We start from the raw sequence: 24,655 nt of genomic DNA on the forward strand, positions 1-24,655 counted from the left end.
CGCTGTCAGCTACCTCTTCTTCTCTCATTCTCTCCCCCTCCCTCTCCTGTTGCTACTTCAATCATGAAACTGATCAATGATCAGCTGATCGGCATTTCTGACACAAGTCCCCTCTCTCTTGTTTGTTTATCGCCCACTTTGCACCAGAAAGAGGAAGCCAGCGTATGTCGCGCTAAACAACAGCAGCATGTTTAAGATTGATCAGCTGTTGTTAGAATTTATTTAATATTAATTTCTAGTATCAGCTGATGTTTGCTGGAGCCACAGCTGTAAAAGCTGCTGGTCATTATGTCGGTTTGGTTATCTGGTGAGGGGGGAAACCAGGAGATGTCCTTACTGGATCATCAGAGCTGAACAGGTGATGGAGAAACAGGGTTACCTTTAAGGTGGCATTAATGAGTTGAAGGGAAGTTATGAACTGTTTCTGAGAGACAAATAACACCAGGATCATTTTCCAAGTAGCTGACAGCTGGTAACTGTGCAGTGACAGGTCTAGCAAAGTTTTGCCAGGGGGGCCAGGAAGGGCATTAACAGGGAAAGGGGGGCACAAAGAAATACTTTTCTTTCCTATTCTTATTTAAAATGTCTAGCTTTCAATAAATAATTATCTGAATCTTACAACCTTACAATCTTACAAAGTTTTCATCTGATGTAAAATGTATAGAAATCATACATATACCAACAAGACAGTGTACATCACTGTCACAAAAGCGTTTGTTTTCATTCAAATGCGTTATGGCTTTTCCTATAATACCTGATGGGCTGGGCTTTTGTCAAAATGTGTGTAACTGTTAATATAGGCCGTTATTAAATTTATTGCTAATGCAATCATATGGTACATTGACCTCTGAGGAAATTTTAGATGGCACTCATCATCAGAACGGTTGCCGACCCCTGATTTAGAGCAAGCAATAACACAGTTGTCAAGGGGCCTGGGAGCCAGTACATGGGAGTGGGCCCAAATGCAGACACAATCGAGACAGTAATTTTAACAAAGCTTTACTGAGTACACAGGGATTCAAAATCATGGAATGTGGGAGCATAGCAAAAGTCTCTGCTGGAAAAGCACTGAAACAGAGGGAGAGAGAGATTAGATACAAAGCGGGGAAAGAGCTGTACCGGGCAAACCCCAAAAAGTTGATTCTGTTCATCTGGACATAGCGTTTTAAGTGGGAGAAACGTTTAGTCACTCATCCAAGTGACTTCTTCCATCTCAGCCGAGTGGAAGTTTCCTCAACCTTATAAACAGTACATTTGCACAATGACTGAAACTCACCACCACTTGTGAACAATGGGCTGTGAGGTCAGTTCATTAATATGCAAATGGTTATGACTATTGATCTTCAACCACTGATTAAAGACCACCGATCAGTGACCATTGATTAATGGCCATAAGTACCATTCACAGAGAGTTGGGGAGTGGCTGCAATCACAGCACTGCAAGATGGCGAATGATGTCCTCTTGGGCCCTGTAGCGTAACTCTTCGGTCCTTCTTTGCTTATTCTGCAGAACGTAAAGTTTCTGACTCGAGCCTTTCTTGGATAGCTTCTATGCTTTATGCCTAACCCGTCTCCCACTGAAAACGCTACGTCCAGATGAACAGAATGAACACTTTGGTAATTATTTAGCTGTAACATGATAGGACAAAAAAAAGCAGTTATGAATGGTCTAAAAACAAATGCCGATTGCAAGAGCTGGTAAATGACTAGAGCCAAATTGGAACCATATTGGATGAGATTGATTTCCTCAGCCTGAACAAAAGTAAAACAGAAATTATTTTATTTGATAACCCATCCTGTTAGACTGATAAAACATCACCATTGGTCTTTTAGTTTCTTACTATCATTTGGTTGCAAAGAACCTTGGTGTGACTTTTGACAGTGTTTTATCACATTAGCTCTGTTGTTAAGACCAGTTTCTTTCAACTGAGGCTTCTCAGTTAATAGTTTAATATGTGTATTGAAGGAAATATCCTGGTCAAAAATGGCTCCAAGATTCCTCACAGTGTTACTGGAGACCAAGGTAATACCATCCATTGTAAGCATCTGGTTAGATACAGGATTTCTAAGATTTTTTGATGAAATACAATAACCCCAATTTTACCTGAATTTAGAAGCAGAAAACTAGAGGTCATACTGGTCTTTGTGGCTTAGACATTCCTGCAGTTTAACGAACTGGTGTGTGTTATCTGGATTTATGGATAGATAAAGTTGGATATAATCTCCATACGAGTGAAACTGTATGGTATGCCATCTAATGATACTGCCTAAGGGAACCATGAACCACTTGGACAGAATTGGTCCAAGTGGAACTCCATAATTAACCTTAGTGTGTAAAAAGGACTCAGCATTTACATTTAGATAAGATAACATAAGAATCTATATCACAATATAATGCATTTTCGGTAAATTCAGTGAATAGTTTATATAATCACCACATCAAAAGTACTATTTCTCATATACATTTAAATGAAATGATCAGTAATGAAATAAATATGGGCTTTACCTGGCATTATCCTATAGCAACACACACTAGATGACTCCATGTGGTCACGCAGGTGCTTTCCTCAGGCCTCCAGCTAACATTACTGCTCCTGTATGGTTGTTAGGAAACTAGGCTGTCTGCAAACGACAACTGCAGATGTCCAGTCTGTGGAGTGCACAGTTAAACTCATAAAGGTATATGTTGTTCAGCTCCTGCACATATCTGTTGTTGTTTGGTGGGTGGTGACTATACCATGGAAAGTATTGCAAATCATCATCTAAAGCAGTGGTGGCCAACTCCAGGCCTTGAGAGCTGGTGTCCTGCAGGTTTTAGATGTGTAAATGGCTAAATTACCTCCTCGACATTTCTTGAAGTTATCCAGAGGCCTGGTAATGAACTAATCATTTGATTCAGGTGTGTTGACCCAGGGTTATATCTAAAACCTGAAGGACACTGGCTCTCGAGGCCTGGAGTTTGCCACCCCGGATCTAAAGCAATGGAAAAATATTGCAGTAAACAGTAATTTTTGCAACAGCACAAAATACATGAGTATAATCGTCTATCATCTAATATATTTTCGTCATTTCCACAGCCCTGATTCAACTACAATCTGTCAATCTGAAGGCACTTCACACACTGGAGTGCCAGTTCACTTGCCTGTTCTGTGAGAAAGGGTTCTTGCACATGACTCGGCAAATGGCCATCCACATGGTGAAAAGCAGTTGCAGGGCATGCAACAAATAGTTCACTTGACTGTCAGGCTTAAAGCAGCAAAAGTGCTGCGGTGAGCAGCTGGAGCTGGACAATGGTCGAACAGACTGTGCAGACCAAGAACCCAGAGAAAAAAACATTTTCCAGCCACGAGTGTGAGAACAGCCTGAAATATCACATGAGGAATCAGACTGGAGAGAAGCAAATCAAACTCCATTTGTGAGAAAGGTTTCACAGTGAATGCAGTACTGAACAAACATCTGACTACTCAATCATTTGTTAAACCCTTCAGTTACCACTTTTGCAGTGAGGAAGATATCTGGAAAGACATATTACTCAGCACACAGATTATTTCTTAATCTGCAGAAAACTCTTCATACAGTCTCAAACATAAAGTGACATATCCAGTGGCTGAAGCTGAGCTGCAGGAAGGAAGGTTCACACATGACTGACTTCATACATGAGTCTATAGAATAAACCACAGACAAAAAAGAGATACAGGAACATATGGAAGGCAAGAAGGACGTGAGGAATAAACTGAGACCACTGGGATTGGTTTAGTGGACTTTCAGTGGGAGTAGTGTTTCATCGCTCTAGGTGATGTCTTCAGTCTCTAAACCGCAGTGCTCCCTTGTACTCTGTACCTGTCACAGCATATTGCTGTTGATAAACCTAGCACAAAAAGTAAGGACATTTGTCTTTGGCTGATTACTTCTTTGTTGTAACAATTCTTCTTGGCAACACATTTTATATTGTTGGAACACGACAATAAACAAGAGTAAATCAGCTGTTTGACACTAGCAAAGAAGTTTTTCATGGGCTCAGGCCACATACTCAACTCTGCTACGCAACCCACAAATACATTTTCCTTAAAAAAGTGGCACCATTTAAGCGGAAATAAACAGGCTTTCCAACAATATAGGATTCACAGAAGCATTGTTACGATAAAGTAATAAACAAACAAACAAAATTACCTTGCTTTTGGTGCTAACTAACAAATACAGAATAATTAGGATTATTATAACTTTAATCATAAACAGCTTTGGCATGGACACTGTAACATATTTTTCTTTAAATAATATGCACAGTACTCTTCACATTTTCTTCTTTAGGCACATAAAACCCAGTCAATCATAATGCCAGCGTTGGCATACAGAAAATATTTATGCCAACATTTGAACACAAAAAGAACATAACACAATTTGGAACGTACGGGCAGGGCGGCGCCCATCGGCAGCAGACTTTCCAGGTTGGCAGTTAGTTCATTATGCTGCCGGGTCGTTATCGCATATTTATTAACTTGTGAATAATGACTGACTGTCAGATTAGGGTTGACCTGTCTAAACAGCTGTACCTTCACGCAATGCCAATGAACAGTGAATTTCCTTAGACTCTTTTCACTGCAAATTCCTGCATGATGCCTCTTTTTTAAATGTAATTATTGTAGTTTTCACGCAGAAACAGCAGCACCTATAGCTTAATAGATATCACTTAGCTTAAAAATCATAGGTTAATGTCTTAGATAATATAATATATACTTTGACATAACTTGTGTTACATAGCACTACAGTCTTTTCGATTAGATTACACTGTATTATCGTTTATAATTGTGTCTGTTAGAATTCACAGACGGCCTGTATTTCATGAATTCTACACTTTCTACTTTAAATTTAAAGTGGTGTATTTTTAATTTGTTTTAATTCGCTCTTACTGAAGCGTAGAGCTGCCACCCAGGCAAAAGAAAAGTAGAGCTATATCACGTTATAACCTGAAAAGTTTGTTTTTCTAACGTTATACTTTTCATGTTTGTTCAATATACTATCAGAACAATATACTTTTCACGTACATAATTCACAACATAATATCACTTTATTAAAATATACATAATTATCACGTTTTAGCAAAAACATTTTAGCTTCTTACAATATCAATATTATAATGTACTAACGTTTTCTTTTGTCTGAGTGGCAGCTCTACGCTGTACCATTATTCTTTCACATTATTAAATATGTTTGTTATCGATCCATCAGTTGACTGGGTGACTGACTGATGACGCTGTTTGTAGCTTCCTCTGCAGCTCTATCTTTAGCTCCTCCCCCCGCCCGACCAGCTGATCTTTGTTGTAGTACGTCACGTCGTGCCCCCCTCCCTCCCCGTCATGTGAAGATTTATTTATTTTCTCCTCCTCGCCCCTGCGCCTGTTATCGCCGAGAAGCACCGGACAACCACAGCGGGACACCGCGACCACAGAAGGCCAAGCATTAGGGCCGCAGGGCCGGGAGGAGCGGGACGGAACCGCCGCTGACCCCGGAGGCGACATGACTGCGGAGTAGCGAGCAAAAGGACGCCGCTGCGCCTGCTGGTGAGCCGGAGGAGGAGGAGGATGGTGGTGAATGGTGGATGGTCTGATGGAGGTGCAGCTGCAGGTGGAGCGGCTCCTCGAGCCTTCACCGCGGCAGCAGAGCCGCTGAACGCACCTGGAGCTGGACAAAATAATGTGAACACTTTGCAGCTCCCTGGCCTTCGTCGTTAACATCATCATTTATGATTATGATGACGGGATCCAGTCACGTGGCTCTGGCCTGACCGACGCTACCTTCTCTTCCAGCGGCCCACAGACACAATGTCCGGGCCGGCTGGACCGGCACTGGCCGCGGCGCCTGGGCTTGGGCCGGAGCTGCCGGACCTGAGCCACCTGACGGAGGAGGAGCGCAGCATCATCCTGTCGGTGATGGAGAGGCAGAAGGAGGAGGAGACGAAGGAAAAGAGCATGCTCAAGTAAGATTATTGATTATGGAATCAGCTGGTGTTCAGAGAAAATAAAAGCATCAGTGAGCATTTTAATTAAAAAACCTCAGCAGCTGCAGCAGGAAGGTTTAACAGGAAGTTGACCTCTCCAGATCGTCAGTGGCAGAAGCAGACTGCAGGTGTTCAGGCAGCAACAGAAGAAAAAAAAAAGTAAAGATAAAATAAAGTAAAGATTTAAAAGCTGCTCATAAATTTGGAGTTTACTTAAAAACAAAACCGATTAAACTGATCAGAAATGGTTATACCCACACAGCACGCTGGTCTGGCCCGGATCTGGTGTCAAGCCGGTGTTCACACCGGCACTGCTGGCTGACGTCTGGCATGCTAAGTAGCATGTCATCCAGATATGGGCCAGGCTTGGCATAGTTGTCACTGTTTAAGTGATGGCATGCCGTATCTGGCTCGATTGTGGTTTGGTTTATGTGGCCCAGGTTCATAGAAAACGGGTCTGGCCCAGATCTATCATCAAGCTGGCACTTCTGACTGACTGGTGTCATGGCAGGGTGTATTCCAACCAGATGTGGGCCAAGTCTGGCATTGATGGCACTATGCATGTTCCTAATTTCCTATTTTAGTTTGAAGACCCAAATCCCATGTTGCAATACTATACTGCTATGGTAGCCAACATTTCAAATGCAGGTTTGACAGGTTTGTGAGTGTACACTTTATCCAAAACCTAGTGAAGGTTTACTCATGTTTACCACTGGGTGGCTGTAGCTCAGGAGGTAAAGCAAGTCACCTACTGATCAGAAGGTTAGTGGTTCAATCTCCCTAGCTTCTCCTATCTGCATGTCAAGAGTGTGAATGTATATTAATGTAGTTAGGACGTACTCAGTTGATAGAAAGGGTGTGATTGAGTGAATGTGGAATGTTGTGTTCAGTGCTTTCCGTAATCCGGCAGAGTAGAAAAGCACTATATAAGAATCGTTCTTCATGTTACTTTGCACTATTATGTTCCGGCATGTTGTTATTACATGGCTTGATTAAGGTACACATTAGGCTTACATCTAGTGCCAGAGCTGAAACTGTTCTGGGTCAGTACAGGACCACCAGTGTGTCTGCAACTGGCCTTGTGCTGGCTCATGTGTAGACCACCTCTGGCAATACTGATCTGGGCCACCAAAGGGCCATCATTCTTTGCGGTATGTGGGCCATGTGTAAGCACATTGTGCGGGCCAGATCCGGGCCATACCAATTTTGCTATGTGGGTATTAGAATAACTGCTTAATGCAATCATTAATCTAATTCACTCCCCTATAAAATTTTGCTGTATGTTAGGTTAGGCTGATTGATGAACTGTTTCACTGATCACTTTTAATTGGGTTGATATTGAGCTCACAGAGAAGAAGCTGTTTCTGAGTTTCATTTGAGGGACCTGTACTGATTGGCAGAGAACAACAGATCCTTTAGGTGAGAACAAGGATGTGATTGGGAGGGCAGAGAGTTGTCAGCTATCTTCTGAGCTGTGCTGATTGATCTGCTGAAGCTGTGATATAAATATGCCAGCTGCTAATCTTTTAGCGTGCTGGCATAAAGATTAGCAGTAGCATCTTTTGACCCAGGTTGTTTTTCCTGAGCATTGTCAGGAAGTGACATAATTGCTCTGCCTCTTTGGTGTTTTCTGAGATGTTTTAGAATGAAATTAAACTTCTTTACACCAAAATAAAGGGGAACCATGTGAAGGTCACTGGGAAATATTTTTAGTGATCAAACTGGTCTGAATGTGGTGCACAGACTGAAGTGAGTTAGAACTTTCTGCTGAAAGCAGTCAGTATTTAAGGAATAAATACTCCTCCCTTCACAGAGCAACACAGTCCACTGAAATGTCTTCATTTTTGACATAATAATAAAATCAAATAGGCTGGTGATCTGCATATTAAACAGAGGTTCATTGGTTCATTCAGCAGATCAGTTTCACCAGTAAATGGAAAATGTTTTGGTAATGATCAATCAGCCTTTTATTGTGTTATTTATTATAGACTGGTTCTCATAGTGGTGAAGAGAGAGCTGAGCATAAAAGCAAATCTTTCAATTTACCGGTCGATCTACGTCCCTACCCTCACCTATGGTCACGAGCTGTAGGTAGTGACCGAAAGAATGAGATCGCGGATAGAAGCGGCGGAAATGAGCTTCCTCCGAAGGGTGGCTGGACTCTCCCTTAGAGATAGGGTGAGAAGTTCAGCCATCCGGGAGGGGCTCAGAGTAGAGCCGCTGCTCCTCCACATCGAAAGGAGCCAGTTTGGCATCTGACAAGGATGCCTCCTGGGCGCCTCCTGGATGAGGTGTTCCGGGCAGACCCAGCATCCATTTACCATAAATGCATCCTTGAAGAGTTGTTTGTAATTTTTGTGTCTCCTCACACAGGGTTATATCTAACATCAGAGTGTTGTCCTGATCTACATACAGTAAATGTTTATACATTCACTCGAGAAGGTCACCAGATAAATGTGAAAGCTCATCAGATAATAGATGAATAATTTTAAGTCACATTTTTATGTCATGTTGAAATGTTTTGGAATCTTTGCTCAAATCCTTCATGACGTGATTTTAATGTAAAATCTTCCAAATGAACTATATTGTAGGTTTTACAGGCTCGCTGGTTCTTAACAGTCTGTCTCTCGAGTTTACTGTAACTGCAGACTAAATCCAGTTATCCCATTAGTGTGGGTGTTGCTTGGTGGATGAGGGGGTTCGTGGTTTAACAGGGATCAGAGCATCTGGTGGTTTTGGGCCGTCTGAGGACTGTAGCTATCTGTGAGGTGCTGTAACCACCTGTGGCCTCCAGATGTCACTGCAGAGTCACTGAGGTCAAAGGGTTTCAAAGCAGTCTTCGTGAACACATCTGACACAGTTTTATTTTAGTCTGTTTAAAATGTTTAGTTTGTGTGGGCCCTTTCATCAGTGAAGTAAAACCGAGCATCTTACTGTCCTCACTGTGTGTTGGATGTTTTTTTTTCTTTTGTTTTTTTAAGCCCCTACATTGCCTGTCACTTACTGCCTATCCCAAGCACGATTAGCTTTGAAAGTTTTGTTTGTTTGTTTTGCTTTTTTGTTTGTGGTTTGTTTGGTGTGTGTCACAAGTATGAGCAAATCAGCAATGACTTCTATGTAAACATTGCTGTGTTAAAGAGATGGCACACACTGTAGACCAGCTGCCAACCTTTCAGGGCAGGACAGGGCAGACATCGCAACACTTTCATGATTTTATTGCCAGCATGTGATTAGACCATAAATCACAGACCTTCCGAAACTCCGCTTGCAGACTCTTATGCAGCTGCTGTGACATCATGTCAGGCCTCGGCCAAGCCTGCATCATGACTGTTGACCGTGTGCATTTACTTATTTTATTGTTTCATTCATATTTTGTTCATTTTGCTTTTATGTTTGATTTTCAGTTAAGAACTGGTGAAGTGACAGGAAGACTAATAAAATCATTTCAGTGAATCCTTTGTTTGTTTGATCAGTTTGTTTACCTTTATGGTTGGACAAACAAACAAACAAACAAACAAACAAACCGTTTCTGCTGTGTGTGCTACTGGGTGAGTTGTTGCATTCTGACGCATCCTGGTGGTGGCAGAGGAGAAGTGAATTAATCCCGTTTCAGCAGCTCGATGTCTCATTTTGTTTCTGCTTATTTGAAGTAGAGCCCTGTGTGGGACTGTTTTTTGTTTTATTTGTTTTTTAAAATCCCTCTTCTTCTGAATTTCTGACCATTACCACCCACTCCCGCTGTCCGTCTGTGTCCAATCCTGCCCGCACCCACAGACTTATTGATATTCATAGCTTTCACATGACGTCAGAGCCACTAGGACTCACCCTCCTTGAGGGCAAAACAGTACTTCAGTCCTTTGCCCTCCAGCCATCCATCAAACGTCCGCATGTTTAACTTAAACAAAATGCCATTTAGTTTCTGTGCTATCAGATGCACTAATCAGCATTTATTTACAGCTGCCAGAAGGATGTAGAGTATGGCATGTGAGTACATCTGCTAGCCGTGCCTTACAGGCCAAATCCCACCAATACCTGCTTCTCCACAGCAACTCAGGCTGTCAGTGCAGCTCATTTAAACTGTCTTAATATTTAACTAAAATTGGAAAAATGCTCAACTATACTGTTAGAACATGATAATAATGTGACAAATTAATACTACCAGAACTTTTCTGACACTACACTGTAAATGTACGAGTCAACAAAATATAAGATTTACATGTGGTAGTTCGTTTAAGCGAACTATGTAGCACTTACCTTTGCTTTAACAATAAACAGTTTCTTGCTCTTCACCTCCTACACATTGCATTATTTACCTAGATCAGAAGTACCTGTAGCTTTTGAAAGCTTTCGTCCTGGCAGCAGCAGAAGGTGAGGGATTCTCTACAAGATGCATGTAGATGTTATCGAACTGGAGCCTTTATGAGAGACGTCGCCACTTTCAGGGATTTAAATAAAGCGTCTCTCCATGTCTTCATTTTACTTCAATCAATTGATTATCCAGTTAATCTTGGGTTGAGACAGGTGAAAAAAACAACACTTTTGTCCTGCAGTACTATCAGCTGTAATGTCTTGCCCACTGGGGTAGTAGTGAGTTGGTCACGTGAACCACATTATAAACACGCTATGATTAATGCATGTGTATGTGGCACTTTATGTCCAGCGCTTTACTTTCTTTATTTTATAACGATTTTAAAGCTTTTCCAAATATCCATCTTTCCATTCTTTTCTTTAGTTTTAGACTCTCCAATCTGAATTTTGTTACCAACAGCAGTTGCACTCTTTGTCCTGCTAACAATTTTGAGACCAACTGTTGCCCACGGCAACCTTAAAACCCCCCACTCCTTTTTTTTTTTGAATAAGGAAGTTTTATTTCATATTTTAACTGTCAGAAGTTCTGATTTCCTGAAGAGCTGTGAAAAGTTACAAACACAAAAACATGGCACTCTTATCATGCATGCATTCAACTTGCAATCACATGGCCATTAAATAGGGGTGGCAGCATGGACATAGTGTGTCTGAATGTTCATGAGCAGAAGAATTTTTATCATTCTTCCTTCAGTACATTTCATGAAGTTCTGTAAATAGAGATTATTTTTAAAAATCCCATCGATCTCCTTGTTTTTTTGGGGGTTTTTTGCCTTTTTTTTTTGCAAAAAAAAAAAAGAACACTCCTGCGAGATTTGTGTTGGGTGGGATCCCAGTCCCAATGCAGGGCTCTAATTTAAAGCTTCAGTTTCAGTTTGTTTCTGTTATGATTTTGTTTTTATATTATTTCATGATTAATTATATCACTGACATCATCATCATCATCATCATCGTTATCATCGCCATGTCTATGTCTGCAGGGAGCAGGAGGAAGTGAAACCTCCCTCGTCCTCGTAAGTACCTCATCTCCCAGAGTGCACTCCCTTAGCCACGCCTCTTTTCCTCAATAAGCTATTTCTTGTGTCCCACGCTGCCCCTCCCACCCACTGATGTGCTTCCTGTCAGCTGACTGTGTGTATTACCTGGACAGGTGGAATCCATTCTCAGGGTTCAGTCAGTTGGTCAATAACGTTGCCACCAACGTGTCCGAAGTTCTGCAGGTTAAAAGTCCAACAGACAACGAGCTGCAGATGTGAGTAAACCCAGAGGCTTACCTGAGCACAGGTGTTTGTGTCTCACCTGAGCCTCAGTTCAGGTAGACACCTGATGCTGTGTTTATTCATCATGTCGCAGTCTGACACTGAAGGTCCAAATCCAATCGTACATGCCTGGCTTCGCCGCTTTAATGAACCAAACAAGGACCAGCTCACTGGTCCTTTAGACTTCAGTACAAGTTTAGCATATGTCACCCTCTGACCTCTCCTCTCTCTAAAAACCTCCTCCTCACAGGAAGTTACATCAGCAGTTTGAGATGTATAAAGACCACATGAAGAAGCTGGGTGAGGAATCTCCAGAGGCTCAGACAGCGCGGGCGGAGTCTCCAACCTGCGGGATCTGTCGCAAGACCAAGTTTGCCGATGGCTGTGGCCGAGCATGCTGCTACTGCCAGAGTCGTTTCTGCGGCCGCTGTGGGGGGCGTGTCTCCTTGAGAGCCAATAAGGTTGGTCTATGAGTGCATTTTTGCTGTGGACATTGCTGAATATCTGGGGTCATTTTCAGTTTAATTATTTTTTTCAGTGACAGTTTAACAACTCTAGATCGTCTGAAATGAAACGATTAAATGTCAGACTGTTAGCTTTGATTTGATTGACACAGGCTGGATACTGTGCATAAAAGCAGCAGCAATTCATAAATGGTAAATGAAATGTTTATACAGCCATGGTCTGGATGTGTTTGGTATTGTCCCTCAGGTAGCTCTGCTTTGATACGGTAAAACGGAAATGTTACTTAAGACCAGACTCATGGGATAGACAAAGTTTCAGCACCACTGTCACTGCCCACTTATGTATAAATCAAGATTCCTACCATCTCTTCTTCCACAGAAAATGATCCCTATGAGTGCCTCCTACTCTAGACATGTTCTAGCTGGTGATTAAATATTTTTAAAGAATCTAAAAACAGAATTCAATACAAATTTGATATGAGGTCAGCAGGTGCAGTGCAGGTGTTTTGTTTTAGGATCAGATTTTAATGCTTTGAATCTTCCTACCAAGCTATTCTCGACTCTGTGGCACCATTAAAAACCAGGCAGCTCAAGGCTAAAACCGAGCCTTGGTTTAATGACACCACTCGGGCTGTGAGGAGGGACTGTTGTAGAGCTGAACGCAGATGGAAGAGGGACAAACTGCAGGTGTCTGTTCAAATCTTAAAGGACTGCTGGTGTCTCTATCAGGATACAGTCAAGGAGGCTAAAAGGGAATACTTTTAATACAAGATAATTTCCTCCAACAGTCATAATCCACGTGTGTTATTTAACTCCATCAACTTAGTTTTAAATGCTCCACAAAGTGGCTGTTTGGAGGCCTCTCATAAACTATCTAATGATTTTGTGTTGGGATTTTTTTATTAATGAGAAGATAGCAGCTACACGGGCTCTCATCTCTCCCTGAATCTAACCCCTCTGTCTCGATCCCTTGCTCTGCTGTTTTTGACCAGTTTGAGCCTGTAACTCTTTCTTTTTTAGAGGATGTGGTTGGTCATCTAGGCCCTCTTTTTCTCCAAATGATCCTGTCCCTTGACAATTTTTTAAAAAGATTTTGCCTCACACAGGCTGTTCTTACTATTATAAACAGCCGTTTAATGTCTGGTGTAGTCCCTGCTTATTTTAAGCAGGAAGTAGTACAACCCCTTCTTAAGAAACCCGCCCTGGACCACACTGTATTGACTAACCACAGGCCTATCTCCAAGCTGACTTTTCTGTCTAAAATCTTAGAGAAAATTGTACATTCCCAATTTAATGATTTAAGAAAAAATGAGAATAGTATCCTGAGGTCTTCCAAGCAGGTTTTAAAGACTTCCATAGCACTGAGTCAGCACTCTTAAAGGTTTTTAATGATATCTTCCCTACCTGTGATTCTGGTAATCATGTTGTTCTTGTCCTCCTTGACCTAACAGCTGCTTTTGACTCTGTAGACCACAACATATTACTGTCTCGTTTACACTGTCTTGCAGGCATTCGTGGTACTACTTTGAATGGGTTTAGGTGTTATCTTTCTGATCAAACTTAGTGTTAACTTTTTAGGGTATGAGTCCTTTTCTGCGGCTCTTCAGTTTGGGGTCCCGCAGGGCTCAATTCTAGAGCCTCTGCTTTTTTCATCATATTTACAGCCCTTGGGAACCATCCTTAAAAAGCATGGAATTTCCTTCCACTGTTATGCTGACAACTGCCAGATTTATCTGCCTCTGAAGCAGAAAGATGCCTTCTCTATTAAACCACTTCTGGCATGTCTAGAAGATATTAAAACTTGGATGTCCCTAAACTTTTAAAAATGTAATTCAAGCAAAATAGAGGAGATTGTGTTTGGTCCTTGCAGACCTAGTGATCCCTCCGCTATTGATTTGGGACCCCTGGCAGAGTATTTTAAACTTGTTGTTACTAATTTGGGTTTTAAGATGGACAGTGACTTTAAATTGGACACTCAAATTAGGGCTACTGTCAAGTCCAGTTTTTATCATTTAAGGTGCTTGGCAAAGGTAAGACCTATTTTATCCAGGCCACATTTTGAAACAGTAACCCATGCTTTTATTTCATCTCATTTGGATTACTGTAATGCACTGTATTTTGTATTAAGTCTGTGTCTTCTCTTTCGTCTGCAGCTGGTTCAAAATGCTGATGCACAACTTTTAACCCAGAATTCGCAAAAGAGAGCACATAACTCCCGTTCTGGCTTCACTCCATTGGCTGCCTGCCTTTAATCTAAAGTGCTGATTTATTATTTTAATTTAATTCTAATTAGTATTTTATATTTTTTAAGTTATTCAATGTATCGTTTTTTTGGCATGTCAAGTGTACAGCACTTTGTTTTCAGCTGGGAGTTGTCTGAAAGTGCTATATAAATAAATTGCTTGCTTATAGAACAATAAAGTGTTGTTAAATTGTTTGCTGACAACAGGAAAAACTTAGCTCTGTGAACCTGACTGGCTCTCTGGCGGCTGGTCCCTCTGACTTCTCCCCTCCTGCTGCACATGAACCAGCTGACTGACCATATGACTCATTTTCTCATTCATGAAGCCAGAGTTCAGAGCAGACATTGTAGCTATATCTTATTCAGTATTTGATTAAAATTACTTTTTTCTCCCTTCCTGTTTCTACGGTAAATATCATGTCAGCACTGATGCATCTTCATATTCCAGCTCCTCTGGATTAAATGGAAGCTCTACTCTTCATTTACCCATTGCCACACATTGCTATGGTGAATTCTGATACTAGGATTCACCATGGCAGGAAAACCTATGTTTTTCTCAATATGTAAGTTGTGTAAAAAGATAAACTTACAGGAAATTTAACAGAATGTATTAAACTGAAAGACTGGAAGTTCAGTTTCAATAAAAGCAACTCATTTATCAACATCCATTAATGACATAATTGCATCATCTCTGGAAAATATGTGAAGTTGTGCATCTTTGGTTGTTTGGAACTCAGGAGACACCACGTGATCTGTAAAGCATGCCAACTATCACATCAGGAGGAAAAGCAGCCAATCAGGCAACAGCAGCCTCTTACATGCGTTTATAGTAAACAAACTCGGTGTGTGTGTTTCAGGTGATGTGGGTGTGCAATGTGTGCAGGAAGCAGCAGGAGTTTCTCACTCGGTCAGGGGACTTTTCCCCTGAAATGCTATCCATCAATTACAGCTTACACAGGGCTCCCCACCCACCTACACATGGGCCACTGGGTGCCACGGGGCCCTTGAGTAATGGTGCAGCAGAATGGTGGGTATTATTCATTGTTTATATTATTTATCATTTTTTGTTCCTGAGGCCATTTAACTGTCAGCTGTGCCTGCATGCTTCTCATTTAAATTTAAACTTTTAATTAGTGAGATTGTTTTTAATTAGAGAGTGACCTCCATCACACACACACACACACACACACACACACACACACACACACACACACACACACACACATATCCTGTAATCAAATTAACAGATTAATAATCTGGTACCTTGCAGAGGATTACTGCTGGTGCTAAATACAGCATGCAGGCTAACAGCAGTGATGTCATTTCCTGTATTGCTGGGATTGGAGAGGGGGAGGGCCTTCCGGTGTGATCCATGTCAGTCATAAACTTGCTGAGCGTGTCAAGGTGTTGGTCAATATGAAGCTTCAAACCTCCTAGGAGAGCTGTAAAAACTTTAATTAAATGTGTATGTGGTTGCACTCAGACTGACTGCATGTAAGTAAACATCTCAGCTTCTTTATGCTCCCTGTTGATACAGATTCAAACTTTGTTGATCAGAAATCAGATTCACTTTCACCATTAGTAGGTTTAACCAGTGCTTTGATATTTTGATGCTTGTGAACACTGCATGTTGTCTGGAGCTGCTGGAGAAAAGTTTTAATGTTTCTATGCTGCATCGATGTCTGCTGCTGGTTCTGGTTTTGGTAACAGAATTTAACTCAGACACAGTTGAGATTTTATGGCCGTAAACATAGAACAGGAGTCAAAATGTAGTTTTCCTTAAACAATGAGTTTATTATTACAGTGAAGACGAACTTCATATACTGCTACTAGAAGTAATACTATTAACAATAGACTCCTCAGTTCTTGAAGCTTTGGTTCTGTGTAGAGTGTGGGTATGTATGTATCAGCTGGCTGACAATCTGCTCCTCCTCCACTCTCACTGGATCACACTCTGTGACTGACAGGAGGCAAAGCCCCTCGGGATTGTACTATAATGGCAGGAGGAGCAGGATGCCCAGCTCACCATCGGACCTTGCTGTGAACAACCGTTCTCGATCGCCACACTGCTGTCATGGTTACGGAGAGGAAGAGCTACAGGCACACAGGCAACCAGTAAGAGATGGGCGAGGTCGCTGGTACTCACAGGTGAGTCTGACAGGTGAAATTCATTTATTTGCTCACATTTCTTGTAAATTATTTGATCTGATGCGGGAAGCTGTTTGATAATTTATTTTCTTTAAAAATGAAAGATGAAATGCAACAAAGAAAATGGAGTAGTTGTAGCACAGGTGGTTGACCAGGTCTGCTAGTGTAAAGGTTGAACTGCGTTCCAAATAACTTTTGGGAAAATTGCTCTCCAGTGCATCCATCAGAGTGTGAATGTGTGTGAATATTAGATAGAAAGCACTGCATAGTATTAAAAAAGTGCTTGTATGAATGGGAGAATGAAGCATGTTGAGGCATATAGCGCTTTTCATTCTGTTTGAGGACTTTATACAACATGCCACTGACACCCATTCATTAAATTCATTCATACGATTGTCTTTGTTACATGGACTGGTTGTCATATAGCACTTTTCTGCACTCCTCGAGTACACAACGTGCTATAAAAGAATCATTCTGTTTGCCAAAAGCAATTAATTAAATGTTTTAACTATTTTTCACTAGTTTAATAGTTTTTTCTTAATAATTTAATTAATTTCATTTATTGATGGTTAAGTCGTGCTATGAATGACAGTTGAGCTATGATAAACATAGCAGGCTTCAGGGCTTACCAAACTGATGATGATGATAATGTTCACCTTTCTCACCTCCTGGCTCAGGATCACCCTCTAGACCAAAGTCAGGATGAGCTTGAGCTGCGGCGACAACAGGAAGTGGAGTTTCAGGCACGGTACCGTAGTGACCCAAACCTTGCCCGATACCCAGTGAAGACACAACCAAGTGAAGAAACCATGAGGATGTTAGCTCAGGTAGGCAGGGTCCGCCACCAGCGCCGCCACAGTGATGTTTCCCTGGCAACCGCAGAGCCTGACCACCTGACCATGAGGCATTCAGGTAAGGGCATGTCCGCCCATCTACTCACATCTTATTTTGTCTCTGTCAGTGCGCCCCAGGGCAGCGGTGGCTACAATGTAGCTTGCCATCACCAGTGTGTGAATGTGTGTGTGAATGGGTGGATGACTAAATGTAGTGTAAAGCGCTTTGGGGTCCTTAGGGACTAAGTAAAGCGCTATACAAATGTAGGCCATTTACCATTTATTAGCAGGCTTTGATAGGTTTTACTCGTTTCATTCTCAGCTCTTCGTCAGAATCTGCCTCTGGGATTGGTCAAATCTGGAGGTCAGAGGTCATACTCTGTGGACCGTGCAACCACTCACATAAGCCCAACATATTCCCGTCACAGCCCATTATCCCAACAACTACTGGACCCAAGCTCAACCCTGAAGAGGAAGCCAGCCACTGAGAATGTAGCACAGAGGAGTCGGCATGTAGGGAAGATGCACGTGATTGGCAGCTTTAGCAGCTCAGAGGAGGATCTTGTTACCACACCTGAGTACACTAGCGCTGACGAGCCTGACAGTAAGTGGCTACATGCTAACAGCCAGTCAATCATTTTTCTTACATGTGTGCACATTGCTTGAGAGTTGTTTGTCACGTTGGACATGACACAGCCACTGGTCACGAGAGAGAAAAGTGTATTCTCTGACCCGTGATCAAGTGGTTATTTTTTTTATTCAAAATATTTTTATTGAGTATTTGTGGATATAGTTTACAAAGAAAAAAAGAAGACGGAAAACACAATCTGTTTACAATGAATACTAAACAGAACTTCTCATGTTGGAACATTGTTTTCCTCTTGACGAGAAAAAAGAAAAAAAACTAAAAGAGGGAAAAAACCACACAGAAGTTAGCTATAACATCACTACAGCTACCTTACAGCTTTGCCTGATAGCTGCAAATTAAGGAGCTTGTCCAGTAAATTAGCAGCTGGAGCTTCTAGAAAATTGGAAAGGTGGGATTGCAAAAAATTTCTGAGTTGTAAGTATCTAAAAAACGTGAGTTTTGGGAGGACTGCCAGCTGATCAAATGATGCTAGTTTATTGTATATAAAGAGATCTTTAAAGCAAATAATACCTGCTCTAAACCAGACCTGGAACAAGTTGTCCAAAGTTAATAGGAATAGGTGGTTTGAAAGGATGAGGCTTTGAAGAGAAATTTTTTTTATTAAGATTGAAATGTCTCCTTAACTGTGCCCACACCCTGAGGGAGTGCCGAATTATCGGATTAGATGTAAAGTTGTCAATGGATAAAGGAAGAGAAGAACCCAGAAAGGAGGCAAGACAAATACCCTGAGTTGAGTCTAATTCCATTGCCAGCCAGCTGGTGGGGCCCACACCCTCCCCAGACTGTAACCAGTAGGTCAGGGACCGAATATTGGCAACCCAATAGTAAAAGCGGAAGTTGGGGAGTGCCAGACCCCCTTCAATCTTAGGTTTCTGTAAATGCATCTTAGCTACTCGAGATTGTTTACCCTTCCAAATATAAGAGGAGATTATAGAATCTAGAGTTATAAAGAAAGACTTGGGGATGAAGACTGGTAAAGATTGAAATAAGTATGAGAATTTAGGAAGGATATTCATTTTAATTGAATTAATTCATCCGACCAGAGTTGTGTTCAGGGGTGACCACTGTTGAAGGCTTTGTTTGACATTCTTCAATAGTGTAAAAATGTTGGCTTTAAGAAGTTGTTTATACTTTCCTGTCATTGTAATACCCAGGTAGGTGAACTGCTCTTTGATGGGGAAACCCGACAAATCTATTGGAAACGCTTCTTCATTTAGTACAGCAGTCTCCAACCTTTTTTGCGCCACGGACCGGTTTATGCCCGACAATATTTTCATGGACCGGCCTTTAAGGTGTCGCGGATGAATACAACAAAATAAAACTAGTATCGGTACCGAAAAAAGATTTTTTCATAACACATGTGAAAAGACCCAGGAAAACCAAGTTAACAATAAAAACGATAACAAAATAATGCTGAAAACTGGAAAAAACACACACACTGCAGTTTTTACTTGCAAGGGCAGTCACAGAGCGCTTGCACCCGAGAGTGTGGCTCAAGGACTCGCGCTCTGCCACTGCTCTGGTCTTTATTTATATACAAAGGTAATACAACAGTGGATACAGTGAATACACTTGTAGGAATGTTGTGCGTATGTGTGTGTGTGTGTGTGTGTGTGTGTGCGGGGAAGTGACTCCTCTTCCTTGTAGGGAGTGAAACTGCTTGTTCAGCTCTTATAATCACTGTGAAGAAACTGATAAAAGAGAACAGAACAAGTCGTAGTGAACAACAGTCTAAGTCATCAAAAGGTCATCATGCAGTATTCTATCATATGCAAACTTATGTCATTAAAAGTTTATACTGACTACTAAGTACAATTTTCTAATGACTATCTATATACATATATACAGTGGGGCAAAAAAGTATTTAGTCAGCCACCGATTGTGCAAGTTCCCCCACTTAAAATGATGACAGAGGTCAGTAATTTGCACCAGAGGTACACTTCAACTGTGAGAGACAGAATGTGAAAAAAAAATCCATGAATTCACATGGTAGGATTTGTAAAGAATTTATTCGTAAATCAGGGTGGAAAATAAGTATTTGGTCACCTCAAACAAGGAAAACCCCTGGCTCTCACAGACCTGTAATGTCTTCTGTAAGAAGCTTTTCTGTCCCCCACTCGTTACCTGTATGAATGGCACCTGTTTGACCTCATCATCTGTATAAAAGACACCTGTCCACAGCCTCAACCAGTCAGACTCCAAACTCCGCCATGGCCAAGACCAAAGAGCTTTCGAAGGACACCAGGAAAAGAATTGTAGACCTGCACCAGACTGGGAAGAGTGAATCTACAATAGGCAAGCAGCTTGGTGTGAAAAAATCAACTGTGGGAGCAATCATCAGAAAATGGAAGACATACAAGACCACTGATAATCTCCCTCGATCTGGGGCTCCACGCAAGATCTCATCCCGTGGGGTCAAAATGATCATGAGAACGGTGAGCAAAGATCCCAGAACCACACGGGGGGACCTGGTGAATGACCTGCAGAGAGCTGGGACCAAAGTAACAAAGGTCACCATCAGTAACACACTACAACGGCAGGGAATCAAATCCCGCAGTGCCAGACGTGTTCCGCTGCTGAAGCCAGTGCATGTCCAGGCCCGTCTGAAGTTTGCCAGAGAGCACATGGATGATACAGCAGAGGATTGGGAGAATGTCATGTGGTCAGATGAAACCAAAGTAGAACTTTTTGGTATAAACTCAACTCGTCGTGTTTGGAGGAAGAAGAATACTGAGTTGCATCCCAAGAACACCATACCTACTGTGAAGCATGGGGGTGGAAACATCATGCTATGGGGCTGTTTTTCTGCCAAGGGGACAGGACGACTGATCCGTGTTAAGGACAGAATGAATGGGGCCAAGTATCGTGAGATTTTGAGCCAAAACCTCCTTCCATCAGTGAGAACTTTGAAGATGAAACGAGGCTGGGTCTTCCAACATGACAATGATCCAAAACACACCGCCCGGGCAACAAAGGAGTGGCTCCGTAAGAAGCATTTGAAAGTCCTGGAGTGGCCTAGCCAGTCTCCAGACCTCAACCCCATAGAAAATCTGTGGCGGGAGTTGAAAGTCCGTGTTGCTCGGCGACAGCCCCAAAACATCACTGCTCTTGAGAAGATCTGCATGGAGGAATGGGCCAAAATACCAGCAACTGTGTGTGCAAACCTGGTAAAGACCTATAGTAAACGTTTGACCTCTGTTATTGCCAACAAAGGTTATGTTACAAAGTATTGAGTTGTATTTTTGTTATTGACCAAATACTTATTTTCCACCCTGATTTACGAATAAATTCTTTACAAATCCTACCATGTGAATTCATGGATTTTTTTTTCACATTCTGTCTCTCACAGTTGAAGTGTACCTCTGGTGCAAATTACTGACCTCTGTCATCATTTTAAGTGGGGGAACTTGCACAATCGGTGGCTGACTAAATACTTTTTTGCCCCACTGTATGTATGCGTATATATATATATATATATATATATATATTAGGGGTGCAACAATACTCGTATTGATATTGAACCGTTTGATACAGTGCTTTCGGTTTGGTACGCATATGTATCGAATAATACAAAATTTTTAATTTATTTTATCAACTTTCCTTCTGACGGTGCTGTCTGTGTTGAGCGCTCAGTGGATCTGCGCTCGACAGTGCAGCCTAGGCGTAGTCGAACGCAGATTCACTGAGCGCAGGGCAAGCTAGCGAGACAGAAGTTAAGCTCTCCTTGCAACATGGCAAATTGAACCTCCCCCACCCTCATTCAGATCTGGCGTTTGGAACTATTTTGGTTTTCATGTGACGTATGACCCTGAAGTAAAAGTAAAACAGTATGTTGGATGTGCCACGCAATGCTCAATTACATTGGTGGGAACTAGTGCGTTAGCTCCTTAACTTGTTGACGCCGTCCAGCCCCACGCACGGGGCGATCCGCGGTAGCTCGTTAACGGAGATTTGCCGTGTTGTGGCATTAACGTCATTTTAACTAGATTAACGCTGACAGCACTAGTGGGAACACAACGAATATGACTGCACATTTACTCCGACATCATCCTAGTGCAAAGACAAGTGGAAGCAGACAAAAACAACAAGCACGCTTGCTACAAACTTTACCCGAGTCATTTAGACAGCCGTTAGCACATGATTCTCCTTATGGGGACCTGATATGTTTAATATGCTGCTGAGAGTATAGCCCAGAAGAAGCGTATAGTATAGCTTTTATTTTGGAAAGATCTATTTCTCTGTAATAAACTCTCTTTTCCAAAGATGAGTGATTCCTCAATCAGATAGATTTATTTTTTTATTACTTTGTTTCAGCAACATTAAATTTAAAAACTGTACTTTTGAGTTAAAATATATATTTATAATTTTAATAAATGACAAATTAAAAAGGCATGAACACTTTTTTTGTATCGAAAAAATATCGAACCGTGACACCAAAGTATCGAACCGAACCGTGAATTTTGTGTATCGTTGCACCCCTAATAAATATATCACAATTTTCTGTAACAATTACTTGATCAACAGCCTAGTTGCAATTACTTTTTTTCAACCTTATATTTAAGACCCGAACTCTTTCGTGGCATGCATTTTTAATTTCTCTTTGCTATTTGGGCTGATTGGGACCTGATGACTGTAAAAACAAAGAATCACGTGTTTTGTTTTGTTTTGTTTTTACCTGATTTTTGGTTCTGAGAAAAATGAGATCCACATATGAAGACATTAGTATTAAATTTCATTAGAAGAGTGGCAGTATAATGTCCTCGTAAGTGGATATCAGGCTCTTGTAGAGCAAAATTTAGTATTTAGTCTAGACCAGGGGTCGGCAACCCTAGGCTGTGGCACGCGAAGGGTTAACTGATGGCACGACCATAGCTGTGCTGGCCATCGGGCATACCGGGCATTTGCTTGATGGGCCGGTATAAACAATGAAAGGTGGTGGATTGGCCAGATGCTGGCCAGTGTGTAAAAATAACTCTTCTTATTTGGTGGTGGCTATGGCGGAGCTTCCACAGATTCAGTAAAATTAACAAGTGGTGGAGGCCAGCAGGTGGATGAGGGAGAGGGGAGGCAGGAGGAGCAGAGACCCGAGGCGGCCGCCGGTCCGAGTGTCAGGTGAACTGAACTTCAGGTAAGAAGTTATGACCTGCAGTCTATCTGGGTCAGATATAAACCAAGTTTAGGTGGAGTTTGTTTTCGTTATGCTGACTTTTTACAGTCAGTTACAATAACCCATACTGCGTACTAGCTTGCATGACGGAGTTTCTATACAGCTGGGTCAGTGCTATGATGTTACTGATGTTGAACTTTATTTTATTATAAGGTTAGTTAGTAGAACTAACTTTTCTAGGGACTAGAAAAGCGCTATACAAATACAGGCCATTTACCATTTACCATAGAATTGCCAACCGTCCCGTAAAAAGACGGAATCGTTCCGCATTCAGAGAAATTATTACGCGTTTTGTGTTGAGCTGAGAAGGGACACAGTTTGTCTAGGATGGAAAAAGACACAAAGCTGGATTTATTCTGTCGTTACGCTGCACAGCTTCCTCCTCTTCTCTCATTCTCTCCCCTCTCTCTCCTGTTGCTACTTTAATCATGAAACTGATCAATGATCAGCTGATCGGCTTTTCTCTCTTGTTTATTTATTGCCCACTTTGCACCAGAAAGAGGAAACCGCCGGATGTCGCACTAAACAACAGCAACACGTTTAAGCTTGATCAGCTGTTGTTAGAATTTATTTAATATTAATTTCTAGTATCAGCTGATGTTTGCTGGAGCCACAGCTGTAAAAGCTGCTGAGAGAGAAACATGAAGATGAAACCAGGAGAAACCTGGATCATCAGAGCTGAACAGGTGATGGAGAAACAGGTTTACCTTTTAGGTGACATAAATGAGTTGAAGGGAAGTTATAAACTGTTTCTGAGAGACAAATAACACCAATATCATTTTCTAAGTAGCTGACAGCTGGTAACTGTGCAGGGGCGGATCTAGCAAAGTTTTGCCAGGGGGGCCAGGTGGGGCATTAACAGGGAGAGGGGGGCACAAAGAAATACTTTTCTTTCTTATTCTCATTTAAACTGTCTGGCTGTTATTAAATAATTATCTGAAGCTTACAACCAAAGTTTTTATCTGACATAAAATGTATAGAAATCATACATATACCAACAGCGTTTGTTTTCATTCAGAGGCTTTATGGCTTTAATACCTGGTGGGCCGGTCTTTAGTCAAAATGCCCGGGCTGTTTTTTTTTTTTTTGTTTTTTTTGTCCCAGTCCAGCCCTGGGCACGAAACGCAGTGAATTAATCTGAGAAGGTGCATCAAAAAATAAATGGCCGCGCCAGCGGTGCACATCGCAAATCAGCTCGCATAGACACATTAGTTGTGCCTCTTCTTAATGACGGTATTAAGTGATGGAAAAAGTGATGGCCCCTCTCAGGAAATCAGACATCATGCTGACGGGTTAATCTGTTGCATTTATGTTACTGGGCCACAAATCACCTGGTCAGAGATCATGAGCTCTGATTCGCTCATATGACTTTTGGCTCCTCCCCTTAAATCTTGAAGAGACTAAGTAGCACAGAATCTCTGCTACTGTCACTCTGAGAACAAAAACCAGCACATTCGCCACCAAAATTGATGGTTCCATTCCTGGAGAACTCTGAAAGATCCTGGAGACATCATTTGACAATCTGATCCAGAT

The 24,655-nt window shown here is 41.7% G+C and overlaps 2 protein-coding genes across 18 annotated transcripts in view; one reads left to right on the plus strand and one right to left on the minus strand.

Annotated features, from left to right (window-relative positions):
• Positions 1-2,845, minus strand: part of LOC146493579 (uncharacterized) — a 19,806-nt gene extending 16,961 nt beyond the window's left edge. The window contains exons 1-2 of one of the 2 annotated variants that reach the window (XM_085149511.1): positions 2,738-2,845; positions 2,507-2,650 (exon numbers count right to left, since the gene is read on the minus strand). In XM_085149511.1, the coding sequence (XP_085005637.1) occupies positions 2,507-2,546 (40 nt within the window). In that variant the 5' untranslated portion in view covers positions 2,547-2,650; positions 2,738-2,845. Of the gene's footprint in view, positions 1-2,506 lie in introns of both variants that reach the window. The other variant, XM_085149512.1, reaches the window with a different exon arrangement.
• Positions 2,846-5,334: 2,489 nt separating this feature from the next.
• LOC146493580 (regulating synaptic membrane exocytosis protein 2-like) overlaps positions 5,335-24,655 on the plus strand; it is a 55,079-nt gene continuing 35,758 nt past the window's right edge. For 6 of the 16 annotated variants that reach the window (XM_085149491.1, XM_085149486.1, XM_085149487.1 and 3 more), the window contains exons 1-8: positions 5,335-5,974; positions 11,341-11,373; positions 11,511-11,612; positions 11,870-12,080; positions 15,183-15,352; positions 16,293-16,473; positions 17,151-17,385; positions 17,629-17,910. In XM_085149491.1, coding sequence (XP_085005617.1) covers positions 5,820-5,974; positions 11,341-11,373; positions 11,511-11,612; positions 11,870-12,080; positions 15,183-15,352; positions 16,293-16,473; positions 17,151-17,385; positions 17,629-17,910 — 1,369 coding nt within the window. In that variant the 5' untranslated portion in view covers positions 5,335-5,819. Of the gene's footprint in view, positions 5,975-11,340; positions 11,374-11,510; positions 11,613-11,869; positions 12,081-15,182; positions 15,353-15,378; positions 15,820-16,292; positions 16,474-17,150; positions 17,386-17,628; positions 17,911-24,655 lie in introns of those variants that run through there. The other 10 variants (XM_085149493.1, XM_085149494.1, XM_085149496.1 and 7 more) reach the window with 7 other exon arrangements.

Source organism: Neolamprologus multifasciatus, chromosome 22 (genome assembly GCF_963576455.1).
Source record: "Neolamprologus multifasciatus chromosome 22, fNeoMul1.2, whole genome shotgun sequence".
Lineage (NCBI taxonomy): Eukaryota > Metazoa > Chordata > Actinopteri > Cichliformes > Cichlidae > Neolamprologus > Neolamprologus multifasciatus.